This window comes from Amyelois transitella, chromosome 16, assembly GCF_032362555.1.
Source record: "Amyelois transitella isolate CPQ chromosome 16, ilAmyTran1.1, whole genome shotgun sequence".
NCBI lineage: Eukaryota > Metazoa > Arthropoda > Insecta > Lepidoptera > Pyralidae > Amyelois > Amyelois transitella.
Genome location: NC_083519.1, coordinates 6079259 through 6092879, shown reverse-complemented (window position 1 = coordinate 6092879; position 13621 = coordinate 6079259). Strand labels below are relative to the sequence as shown.

The 13621-nt window shown below is 40.7% G+C and overlaps 1 protein-coding gene across 3 annotated transcripts in view; it reads right to left on the bottom strand.

The window, feature by feature from the left end:
* Positions 1-343: 343 nt before the first annotated feature.
* LOC106129687 (protein groucho) overlaps positions 344-13621 on the bottom strand; it is a 64360-nt gene continuing 51082 nt past the window's right edge. For all 3 annotated transcript variants that reach the window (XM_013328326.2, XM_060948411.1, XM_013328327.2), the window contains 9 exons: positions 5923-6024; positions 5667-5788; positions 4347-4640; positions 3122-3368; positions 2664-2843; positions 2017-2177; positions 1440-1522; positions 1033-1232; positions 344-722 (listed from right to left, as the gene is read on the bottom strand). In XM_013328326.2, the coding sequence (XP_013183780.1) occupies positions 615-722; positions 1033-1232; positions 1440-1522; positions 2017-2177; positions 2664-2843; positions 3122-3368; positions 4347-4640; positions 5667-5788; positions 5923-6024 (1497 nt within the window). In that variant the 3' untranslated portion in view covers positions 344-614. The remainder of the gene's footprint in view (positions 723-1032; positions 1233-1439; positions 1523-2016; positions 2178-2663; positions 2844-3121; positions 3369-4346; positions 4641-5666; positions 5789-5922; positions 6025-13621) is intronic.

Genomic DNA, 13621 nt, shown 5'->3' with positions numbered 1-13621 from the left:
AAATTAAACACCATCACACGTATAATACACTTCAGTTACGAGACCCCACTTAATATATCCTGCTGAACCCATTACGGCTAAATGTAACTAAAAACCATCAAAACGAAAGAAGAAAAGCCTTTTCATCTACTAATGGAACAAAAACAATTGCAAAAACTTTTAAAACTGGTTGCAAATTTATTAAAATTATGATATATTTATATGTTTTTTTTTTTAATTTATTGACTACAGAAATATACACTTCTAGTGATATTGTGTTGTTGCGTCTTAACATTTTTGGATAGTGTCTGCCCATAAGCACTACTGTGATATATTATGGGTGATTTGGAATAAAACATAAAAATAGTCTGCGCATATCATTTTAATACGAGCATTTTACAACAATAATGAAACCGTCATTTTGAGATCTGCTGCCAACATACACTACGGGCTTTCAACAAATAAACATAAGACGCGCACACTAATCTATATAAACAAGTCGCATAAGTACATACAGGCTTCCCAATATCTATACATACACTAAAACTATATCACCACTTTCCACTCTAAGTTCGCGGAACGTCACTATACACAGTCACTTGATCTGTTTTGTTCGCTTGTTTGTCTGTTTGTCACTAATAGATCACTTCGTAGACTGTCGCCTTCTTGTCTCCGGAGCCCGTCACGATGTATTTGTCGTCCGATGAGATGTCACAGCTGAGCACCGATGATGATTCCTTTGACTGAAATAAAAATATATCGATTAGAATGGAAAAACTCATATGGGTGGTTCGAGTAAAGAGAATTTCTAAAACGTGCAATTTTCTGTTTTTGATATGTATTAAATTTTTTAGTTGCTTTCATTTAGTTGCCCATCAAGGATTATAATTAAAACAAAAAGTTGCTTCAAAATCCACCCAGTAGTGGAGATTAACATTTAAAAAAAGAAACACAGAAAGACAAGACTTTTTTTTATTTCTATTCAGCCAATGTCCAGCCAGACACAATTTTTCTTTTATTTTATCCTGATCCATTATATTTTAAGTAACAAACCTGGAATATACTAGCTCCGTAAGGAGTCCGCCAGGCATTGAGCAGGTTGTCCTTCCCGGTGGACACGAACCATTTTCCGCAGGACGCGAACCGCAGCGACAGGACACAGGACTCGTGAAGGTGCAGCTGGTACTTGTCGGGTTTGACGGCATGGAGCACCTCCACATTACTGTTCTCCATTCCTACTGCTAGCCACTCGCCTGTAAACAAATGGCAACGAGTATTATTTCGAATTCTATGGAAACGGCGGTGGGTAATTTAGTAGGTAAGGTTAAAGAATACATGCAATTGACAAAATTGGACGATCGGTTCAAGTATCCGACTTTTAAAAAAATGCGATTTCAAGGTTTTATAACCCACAGCGGTCATGTAGTGAATTAATTAACAAATAAAAAAAGTTAACAAACCGGTCGGACAGTAGCCTAAGGAGAATATCTGAGAACTGAAATCATGCTGCTGTAACTGCCTGCCTTCTCTTAAATCCCACGACCTGGAAACAATGAAGATAAGCTATTAGAGGTAAGGCGTGTATATTCTGTATGCTTCTTAATTATATGATTATGATTATAAAAATATTCCCACGCGTCCTGACGAATATGAGTAGGACATTGCTGGTGCATGCAGCAAACCATTAAATAAGGGGTTTACACATTCTATTCTGCATATTTAATAATAATTAAGTGGTCAAATAATTATCCACCAACTGGATTACTTTTGTTTTCCATCAACTAGTCTTGCAAATTATCGATAATATACCGGCATTTTAGAACAAGCTATAGATGTTTGTATGACGAACCAACGTTGCGGTTGGTTGCGGAGGTAAGACGGGAGTCGCTTCGTATAAAAACCTTTTTTTTTAACGTAACCTTCTTCTACCCGGCCGGCTTTAGAGTTTAACATCAGGAGGAAGAAGTTCTTGTGCACTAGCCATAATAATACCACAAAAATAGAGTTCCTTTAAAAATAGTTAAATAGGATACTGACCGCACAGTGTTGTCGAGACCACCAGTCCAAAGCTTGGTGCCGTCTGCGGAGATATCGATGCAGGAAGCGCCGTCCGTGTGGCCCTGGAACTGTCGCACCAGCGTCTGATTGTGGAGATCCCACACCGCGATGTTGCCGTCCGAACAGCAGCTGAAGCATACCTGTAATATTTTCTCCTTATTATTATTCCATTCTATTGTTACATATTCTATTTTTACCTTTTACAAGACATTGTCGTTCAGGAAGGAATATATGCACAGAAGAAGAAGCGGCTGAACGAACTTCACAGAGATTATCTCAGTACTCTGTTACTGTATTGTAACTGCTAATGTTATATATAAATGCGAAAGTAAGTTTATTTGTTTGTTTGTTTTATCTTGACGCGTATCTATTTAACCAAACTTTTTGAAATTTGCGTAAGAGTCTGGAGAAGGACATAGGGTAATTTGTATCCCAATAAAACTACAGTTCCTGTGCAAAACATGTAGTGTTTGTCGGTGGCGCTAAATTTGTCGCCTTTTGTAGGTGACGCTAAATCACCGCGGCCGAAGCTGCCGGTAAAATCTAGTAGGTAGATCATAAAACTAAACCGTAGACAAATGAACATGTCCAGAGCAAAAAATTTGTAAGTTGATGAATGATGGTACCTTGGAGTCCGGACTGATGGCAAGCGCGTAGCAGGCGGGCGCCGAGGAGGTGAGCTCGGCCTTGATCCGCGGAGTGGGCGATGCCAGGTCCCAGATTGACAGGTTAGAAGCTTCCCCTCCTACTATTAGAGTGCGTCCGTCTGGTAGCAGTTTCACTGAGCGAATGTAGTTGTCTCTTTGCTGGAAAGAATAATATTTTTTATTAGTTTGTACCCATGCTTAAATTCTTTATTTATATAGGCTTTGCCCGTGAAGCGGTTTCATTGTAAACTTTCTTGCATATTTTCGATGATTACGGCGGGACAGGCAAAGATAGAACCCAGAAACAGTAAAAGGCCAAGAATGCCGAATTCAAAAGGAAAAAGAGGTTTATCGTCATCCTTCCTTCCTTTCGATTATGAGATTAAAATTGATTAAATATTTAAAAAATCTTGAACCTGGGACAGTTACCCACTCACCAAACAGTCCAACTGGCTCACTGGGGCCTTGCTCGGCTGGCTGATGTCCCACACTTTGACGCATCCCTTCCCGCCGGTGTACACGTACTTAGTCGGCGAGGAAACGGTCACCGCGCAGACCACCTCGCCATGGGCTAATGCGGAGACCTGGCGCGCGTGCCGGGGGATGCCCGGGCCCATCAGCGCGTCTGGGGGAAAAGGGACTGGCTGCATTTGACCCTCAGCCGATACGTGGAATGAGTATGCTCTGAAAATTAAAAAAATATTGTTATAAGATTAGATACTCGCGACTGAAAATAAGCTTAGTTTGTGGGGGCAATGGCCCATGCGAATGCAAAAAAAAAATGATTGATTGAATCCTCTATAATGCTACATGTTGGGTGCCAATCTTTAAGGCAGTGTGGCACTGCCTTAAAGATTGGCACCCAACATGTAGTTACGATAAATAAAACCTTCAGTCGTGCTTTCTAGGTACCATACAGTCGTAAAGTAACGCCATCATCCGGTTTTAAAATATAGATTCTACAATTATTCCGATTAGTATATTCTCTTTTCTATGATTAAATTATTTTTTAACAAGGCGAATGGCGATTTTGCTAACTAGGTGAAATTTCTTATACTGTTAATGTTTTACAAAGACTACAATACAGTTAAACAAACTTCTCTGAGTTTTGTTTACACATTTTCCTGTAAGCTTTTAATTAGTGGTAAGTGGCGAGTCATTTTAATTTGTATTGTATGTTGAATAATATTTAATAACATGTTTTTAGTAACCACAATGATAACACAACGGATTAACGTGTTATGCAATAATTAGTTAGTTAGGAACACCTGTATCGTTACTTAATACATTAGTAATTTAGACAGTTAATAGACCAATCGAGACCTAAGATTACTAATATAACTAACATTATTTGCATAACGATGTTGATTAAAGTACGGTACCTACTAATATTAACCTCATTCCGATATCTAACACACATAATCATATTAGCTAAAGTTTGATATAAGTATTTACAATTGATAACATAATCAAATTTTTAAATTTAACACTTGTATGCCGAAAGAAAAGCTGACTAATGCCTACCACGTCGCAACCATTTTTTCAAAAAGTTTTGTTTGAGAAGTTTCCGACGCACATAGAGTGGTCTCCATAGTGTTCAAAGGCTTAACATGATTATGTAACAGCAAGTACGCATATGGGATCAAAAAAGTTATTACTTACGGTTTGCCTCCAGGAATAGGAGCCAAGCCGGCCGGTCCCAAAGGTGGTCTTAGGGGTTCGTACGCCAGCGCCGCTCTCGCCGAGTACCCGGCGAGTCCATACGCGTCGTGTGCGCCGTTGCCCAAATAAGGGTACTGCAGCGACGGGGGTTTCACCGCGGCCTTCAGCGGAGCTCCAGCTGGGCCTGCGCCACTCGCCCCCGAGGTCGGCGTCACTGGCTTAGAGATGGGCGTGCTAGGTTTCTCGTCTAGTTTCTTCGCTGACGGCGTGGAAGCGTTGCTTGACGTTCCCGATCTGGAAAGTTCAGAATTTGAAAATTAGCTTTGATCATTACATATGTTAGAGTCACAGTGTTTTTCATTGTTATATACTTTGTGAACGGTCCTGTGTCTGTCTGTACTTACTACCGTAGCTTTATAAATATAACTGTACAAAGATTAATAAAGCGAAGTAAAGAATACGATTAAACTAATTACATATCCGTGGTTCTAATCCGTAACGCACACATTAACGAGATCATGTTCAAACAAAAAGTAAAGTTAATACGTCTCAACAAACTGAATTAACCTTTAAGGTTTGGGGTGTCTGCAGAAACTGTAGAAGTTTGTGTGAAGATTATCATCAGCTCTCCACGGGAGCGTGTCTAATCTTATTGTTGTTAATAGGACTACACGAACCTCTGGCGGGCTCCAATTCTGTAATTGATTTACTACTGAGACAGATTAACTTTCGTGCTGAACTCGTAGCGTGGAGTTCCTAGGGCTTCTATTAAAAGGATGGCGCGATTGTCGTCAACTTAATACGCTCGAAAGGCGGTAAGCCGTCAGGTGTTAAAATGGCTTCTACACTAATACTTTAGCATCGCATTATGTTGTATTTAATTAGGGTGAAGCGTGCCAAGGATAACGAGGTTCTATGGTAATCTGCGCTGTTTGCGTGGGCTAGTGAGTTCACCAATCGATTGCCGGTCAAGTAGCGAAGATCGACGAGTCAATCAATATTTCAATCAAATTTGCGAATTGTGTTTTAAATTTACGTGCTTCACAGTTATCTAATTTAAGCAAAACAACTTTCTTTATTAGTTGAATATATAGTGATTACTACACATTAAAAAATTTACGTCAAGTCTGTTGTTACTTCACGTCAATTTACTTTTGGGTAATATTTGTATGATCTCTATCATATAAATATTACCCAAAAGTAAATTCGTATTTGAAAGTGTCTTTATTCGCGCACGGGATTTGGCGTCAAGATGTGCCAGGAGTTTACTGTTACATTTTTGAGCTTCATGAACATTTTTTATAAATGAACCGCGTTTACCTAGGACTGTGTGGCGGATGCTCCTTTTTGGGTTGCAGTTTGTCCAGGCCGTTTTCTCTGGGGGACGGCGCCCCATTGTGTGGTGATGTGGGCTCTTCGCTCGCGTCATCAACTACCAACTCCTGAAAGATAGCAAAGAGAGGTTTAATTTAATTTTTTTAATTGAAAACATTTAAAATTGTAGTATGATTATAATATATGATTATAATTAGAAATTCTATTGAAATTAATGTCAAAAGTTAAGTTAAGGACTTACATGCCCCATATCTTTCTCTTCTTTCTTTAGTTTCTTATGGTCGGGCTCTGCAGGACTCCGCGTTCTGTATTTTTCTCTCTCGCCTGGAGATATAGAATTCCTCTGAAACAATGAAACCATTCATCAATGAGTAACCTGCAGTTTAATAGAGACGGTATCGTGTGTTGTTAGTCTAGCAAATACGAATTGGTAAACATAATCAAAACGTTTACGGGCGGGCTTTCGTAGCGTAGCTATAGCAATCAATCGATCATTGTTCGCAAATAAATCGGCGCGCAGCGAGGCGAGTGCTACAGTCAATATCAATATCAAAACACGCTGAGGCAGAACAAACTGACCGCATGATTAGCTCCGGGAGTGGTCATCGCCCCCTCCGAGAGTGGGACGGGGGTAGGGCAGGGAGAGGAACCCGCAACATTTGGATGAGCGCGCAAATACGGACTAATGAAATAATCATATACGTGACGAACGACCACCACGCTCACTGATTCAGGCCATGTTGACGTTTCAATATAACCTCGGTATTAGCCAGCAGCGCTCAGATTATCAATATTCGGTCGAATGGCTGCGGCGAGTTGTGTTAGACAGATGCCATTTCAAGAGTACGCACGCAACCGTGAGTGCAGCCATTCGAGTGAAAAGGCTTTCGCTTCCCGAACGATTCAATATGGGATATTGCGCAAACTTTTATATCGGGAATATTGACATTCTAGCTGCGAATATAAAAGATACCGAATATTTCGAGTGTCGATGCCGGTGCGCTGCAGATATTCTAATATCACTATATACCATTCCGTTAGAGAAATAACGGGTTAAAATGGAAACGGGTAGGATCTAATCTAGGATCCTCGGGGAGTGTTAGTTCACGGTTCGCTCGGGCTTGAAGGGGTCCTAACGGGGCCTAATTTTACGAGGCACTAAGTTAGAGGCGAGTGGCAAGCGGCTGTTAATTTGCTCTCCGCACCGACCTGTCGCCGCCCGCTGTGACTTACGGTCGGCCGCCGCGAGACAATAACACTTTATGTCGAGATCCACATCTATTTATCGCCGGTCGAGATATGGCGAACATCACAATAGATCCAGTTCTATTTAATGGGCCGCCTGTTTCTGCGAACGTTCTGGTTTCACGTACAGAGTCTGATTTTTATGATAAATAAATTAGATAATAAAATTGGGGAGAGTGACTTTACAACTGTACAAATAAAAAATAAACTAAAGGACGAAGCTAACGTATTGCGGTGTGGTTATTAGAAATTTGATAGGCGAGTTGTAACCAATAAAATTTTATTATTGGCACAAGTCGCGTGGAAAAACATAAAGCGGCGTCCATGCGGTGTGTGCCTCGTTCCAAGTTTCGAAGTGTGAGGTATATTGCAGGGGGTCGGTCGTGAGTTCGAGGGCCTAATTTTACGATCTCCCGATCTCCGCCGAGTTCAATATCGAATTTCAAGTGCTATTTCGAGAGACCCACGGAGCTCGCAGTAATGTGACGTGCGTGTCGGATTCGATTGGATGGATTTTATGATATGGTACAAGTACACTCGTTCACTTTGCTCGGGAAGGCTGTTTGTGGTTAAATCGTTAATTTGATAGATTGGATTTGCGGTCAGAGGCCGACATTAAGAGATTCAAAAGTTTGAGGAGCTACTATTTAGTGCTTATAAGAACTTTTTTTATTACTAACTTACTTTATGGCCCCGCGCTGAAATAAGTTTTACTTCAATTCTCATTTATCTTTGAGCATGTAACTTATTTCCAACAGGAAAACATTTATTATTCTCCATAAATTATAAGTTGTGTTTATTGCACATTTCATATAAACGATGGCTGTGCCGAAATAAGCGTTACCGATACAGGGCCGATAAATTTTGTGTGCGACGGCCAATAATTTCATTAAAATGTAACGTCTAAAAAGGAATTAATATAGAAAAGCATCCGATAGATCATGTTGCATAAAATTAAAATTTGTATTTTGTTTTTGTAAAGATGAACTATTGTCAAAGCGAATGTGTCCTTTTGTCTATTAAAGTCCGATGGTGACAGACAATTGGGTATCTGGATTGAGTGAGCCCGGTCACTGCAGCGTTACATCAGCTGATAATAAATCCATTCAGTATTTATTCAGTGAGGAACATACTTTTGTATTAAACTATTACAATAACAAATATTAGGTACTAACCTATCATATCAAACAGAAACATACTTATCGAGCGGATCACTCGCAAACCTTTCCCTGTTTCAACGGAAAAGAGAACAGAGATAATCTTTACTTTATCCCATTATGCGGGTCGACCTCAAGAAAAAGGCAATTGAGCCGGGGAAGGGTTGGGCGGGAGCCACTCCGTCGCTAAACAAGTACGAGTCGACTACAAGCTCCGACAACACGACTTATCGGCTACCGTGTGGACCGACTCCGACCCCGCACATGTCGCGCGGGCGGCAGGGCGGCGCTCGTGACGTAACGTATAAAGTGGCAACACACAGGCGCGCTGTTAACGCCGCCCGGGCTTATTGTCTGCGGTCACGCGACGAGCCGTTTAGCCGCGCGCGCCGTGCCGCCGCCGCCCGGTTAACCGGAAGGGGGGCGGTTAACCGGACGCTCGGGGGCGGAAGCGGGGGAAATAGATAAATAGACCGCCTGCCGCTCGGAAATGTACGGATTGAGTTCAGACTATATTTCAGGTATAATAGTTTTGAAAGTTACGTGATTTACACGCGACGTTTTCGTCTTTTATAGGAACTACCCGTTCTAAACGACTCGCTTTATGATACTGTCACCGAAATGTTTTATTACGGACCATTTATTTTTAAGTCCCATAACGTTGTCAATTTATAACTTTGTACGATGCGGACCAGCATGTTTCATGAAGCGAACGATAAAACCGGCCGCGTGTGAAGGCTCATTCATTTAATTCATACACAAAGTACCCTTAAACGTCAATAAACCGGCTGCTACCAGTAAGGTAGAAAATAAAAAATACGAGTAAAAAGGATAATCATTAGGAAACGAGAAGGCGCGTTCAACGAATTTGTGGCCTACAAAACCTAACAAAAAATTAATCAGTCACTGGCGCGTAAACCGCGGGGCGCTCTGCGACTTTAAAATTAACTTTACTGGTTGATTCGTATACATAAATAATGGAGGAATTTCGGAATACACATTAAACTCCTATAAAGAATACATTAGCATAAATTTATGGTAGCGAGTCGGCGTTTCGAGCGCGTTTTTACGTGACTCGTAAAGTTTATAGTCGCGAGTGGAGGATTGCGTTTACTGCGCTCGCTATCAGTTTACGGCCGACCCCAAATAACCAAATTGCCTGGTGCTCGTTGTCGATTGACGAGTTGGCCGCTGCTGCCACGAACGATAAACTTCTATTCCGCTCTAAAGACGCAATACAAACGTAAACCAATTGATTACCTTTAAAAATAACATGAAATACTTATGTAATAACTTTTACCCGCAGCTTTACCCGCGCAAAATTTAGCATCATCTACAATAAGCAAAGAATTTAGCGCATTTAAATAACAAAAGAATAAAGATTTTTCGCCAATACGGGAACTATTTTTACCGGGATGATCTTATGTTCTTTTCCAGATTTTTTATTATATATGCGCGAAATTTCAATAAGATTGATTTAGTAGATAACGCGTGATGAGAAACAAGCAAACTTACTTTCGTATTTATAATATTAGTTGAAATAGGGCGCCAAATGTTTTATCGCCCCGGGGCACCGAGCGGTTCGCTACGTCGAACTAAGTCCGTGATCATAAAGCCAGAAATTCAGCAATGGTTAACATTGTAAAAAACATATATCGCAGACAGACGAAGACAGTCTGTTTGGATTGCAGGGTTCAGTTCAGACTAGCACAGCTATTACACCGCCACTCGGCACCCGGCACTTGGCGTTACGAGCTCTTCGCGAAATACTGCACGCTGGCTTCCCAACACTCGCAAATGCACTTGGAAACTTGCCCAATACGATTGGTGGCCATTACTGTATCTACAATGCTGTTATTGTTAGTCGACCGCAGTGTAATAATTACTTTGAGAAGTAAACTTGCCAAGTATGTCGAATTGAATAGTGTTTTTATTTTATTCAGTGAAACGGAATTAGCTTCTGCATGGCAATTCAGGAACAATGCCAATATATGGCGTAGAATCTTTAAAATCAGTCAATTAAAAAATTAAAATATGTACCAAACGATTTTACTTAATTTTCGTAAGAATTATAATATGACAATATTCACACTAGTGTAATGGAATAACATAACAGAGTCAGGGTAGATGTATCACACAAAGTAAATTCCGGGGAAGCCGTCGATAAGCAATCTCACCCCGCCCCTGCTCCATTACAGGAGTAATTAGCACAATTAACAGGAGCAGGCACAGAGGGCGAGCAGAGGGGCGAGCGGGGAGATGCGGGGTACGCGATCGCTTTCACGCACGCAAACAAATGTCACGTGGCGCGGCGCCTTAATTAAAACGATAATTGAGTTGACTTGCGAAACTCATCCGCCATTTCGACATTCCGAGAGAAATTTCACGGAAACTCCCCTCGAAACTACGAAGCCCTTAAGTGTCGACGACTTTAATTTTGAGTTAGCGCGTCTACTTTGCGGTGTCGGCGCAAATTTTAATACGGTGAACGAAGGAACCCGCGCTTTTGTAAAATTACTTAAATAAATTATGTACCTCAAATCGAGTTTGTCGCGGCGCTAAGAGCCGAGAGGCAACTCGTTTGGAAAATTGGCAACGAAGAAATGAAGTTACTACAATGAAGTAAAACTTCCACTAGTCACTTCAATGTTTCCGGGCGGATACAAGTTATATTGTAAAAATAAAGAAGACGATGTAATATATACCGGCGTATATTGAAAAATAACGGTTATTTACAGAACTCTTCCTTTAATAGTGATACTTCGCTTCAAATTAGATAGAAAGCAGAGGGTCGTGGATCCCTCCGTGGGATCCCTTATGTGCGTCGACACTTTCGTCGCAGCTTAATACCGGAGATAAACAATTAGTTCCGCCTCAATGAACGATTCACTTCAGCGACATCATAGCAATAAAAAACAATTTATAAAGGTTGCTGCCCGACCTTTCCAAATTCTGTCTCATAAAATACTTATATTAAGAATTTATCTGCTAGCCAGCTAAGTATATTATTATAAAGCCGTCTAATGAAATAAGTGAACTTAACACACTCATATTTGATGTAGATTCCTACGACACATTTAACATTAAGAAGCTCCGCAAGCTTGAATTCCGGTGTAGGTTAATGTTTGATATAATCTTTGGATGATGATGATACTCAATTGCAAGAAATTCCATTTTATATGAAAACTGCATCAGGTGTTCGAGATATTTTCAAAAACATTATAAGGTATCAAAAGTATTATTTTTTTAATGTATGTATTTGTTTAAACGAGTTAAAATAAAAACCTTATGATCTATGGAATATCATATGATATTAATCTTAAACACGTGCCGCTGTCGCAAGTTTCCCGAAAGGGGTCGCAGCTCGTGAGTCTCGGTTCGCGCACGGTTATTTAGATGAGAGCTCCCTCGCCACCCGTCAATAAAACATTAAACACGTAACAAGTTTATGCGCAGCGACAACCCTAGCGGATTCCGCCACTTCGTTAATCCGGGGCGGGGGCAGCCCTAAATTAGGGTCGAGACAAGCCGTAATCCCCCGCTCGGCGCGACGGGGGATTTATATTGTTATTGCTCCGCGTCCGGAATTATACGAGGGTTGAGGGACTAATGAAAGGGGAAATTTAATTCCTAATGATTCTCGTCTTAGTCCGTAACGAGGAAACTCGAAAAAGGGCTGCGACCCACGTATTTTTATGATTAATCGTTTTAAACGAATCGAAGATTATTCCATTTTGAATTTGTGTTGTGATACACTTAATCGACTATTTGTTTCAATTTGGCACAGAAATGATGTCGACATGTACTGTTTGTTGTTTGTAGAGGCGAAAGTTAACGACCAAATTGGATTACAAATTTATTCATGAAACATTTTCAATGCTAGTACACGGCAGCGAAGAGGCGAAGCATATGTAAATGTGTGATAAGCACGAAGGGGACGACGTGCAGGGAATAGGATGCGAGCGTGTGCGGCATCATGGCAGACAGGCACGGGGGGCGGTTACATGCCGAACACAGCATGCCCGCTAGCCGCATTGTTAAACATGCCGCAACCGCAGAGCATCGCACTTGCATACAACAAGAACGCTGTACAACGAACCGATATCGCCAAGTCACCAACATCTGCCCGATAAAACCGCAAACAGATACATGCCAATGTATGTTGCAGATGTTACATTGCAACGAAATTGCTTGATCCGAGCATCTTGCATACAAGGAACAAACGCACGACAAGACAACCCAACATGGCAATGTTGTATTGTATACCTTAATGTCTTATTCTGAATGGAAGATTTGTAATTATATGTGAGCCCTAAAATATAAACTACTTTGGGCAATAGGTTGAGTAAATTTCCTTGTGTTATTAAATCATAATTACTAAACATACAAAAACCTAAATTTTATTTAACTTCAAAAATTAAAACTGAACAAAAACTAAATAGTTATTGAAGTTATCCAGCAAGCATAACATTTTGCACGTGAAATGCAAGTAACAAACAGTAGTGGCACCGGCGCCCTTTCGCTCATTACGCCGGCGACTAATTGAAATAAATTATGAAGACGTGCACCGAGCCGCGAGCTATCGCACCCACCTACCTGCTAATTACATGCAGCGATTTCAATTATACAAGCGGTCTAGCGTGTTTTTAACTCTTTTGCTTTTTACGTTTTCCAATGAACAGGTTTACGGTGAATTAATCGTAATTAACGCACGAAATAACGCATTGTAAACTTATAGCGCTTTGATGCAATTAGACGATAGTGTTTATAGCGCGTTGTAAAAGTGAGGCGAGCAATAAATAGATTCGTCGGAGAGGTGCGTGGTCGGTAGCGTGCATGCGGGCGGCCACACACAGTGTTGCGCTGCATCTTTAAACAATGCATTTAAAGGACGCGTGGCGGGAATACTGGCACCATGGTGGCCTGAGCTGGTGACCACAATTTGTGGAGACGAGATTTAAAACGATCTACATATAGAGTTCTTTTTATGACATAATATGCGGCTCACCCGCTGATTAAACAACCACATCTAAACTTACGAGATTTACGACCATCGAAACATACGAGTTCACGTAACAACTTGTCATTTTGTTTACGATTGCATCTGCAAAATATTGCACTTTCGATACGAATCGACGAATGCAATACGTATTGAATATTTCATTTGCAATATTGAATCGGTGGGAGCACCGGGGCAGCGAGTGTGGCACGGTTCGTCGCATTCGTTGGATCTCGGTTGGTTAGCTGCACCATCTGTACCATGTCATAGCGTATGAATAGGAACAATCGCTACGTTCACTACTTGAAAACAACGAGACGAGATATTGCCTAATCTTGAATGCAGAAAGACAAAACTTACCTAGATATAAGACAATGTTATGATATAATGCAAGTGTAAATACTTAATTATTTTAAAAAATACTCATTTCCGTACACAATAATGCTTGTCAGTTATTTTTCCTTATCATTTTACCATCATAACATGCTTTTAACACTTTTTTGGCACGGAGATCATGCATTCACAATATGCCAGTTCTA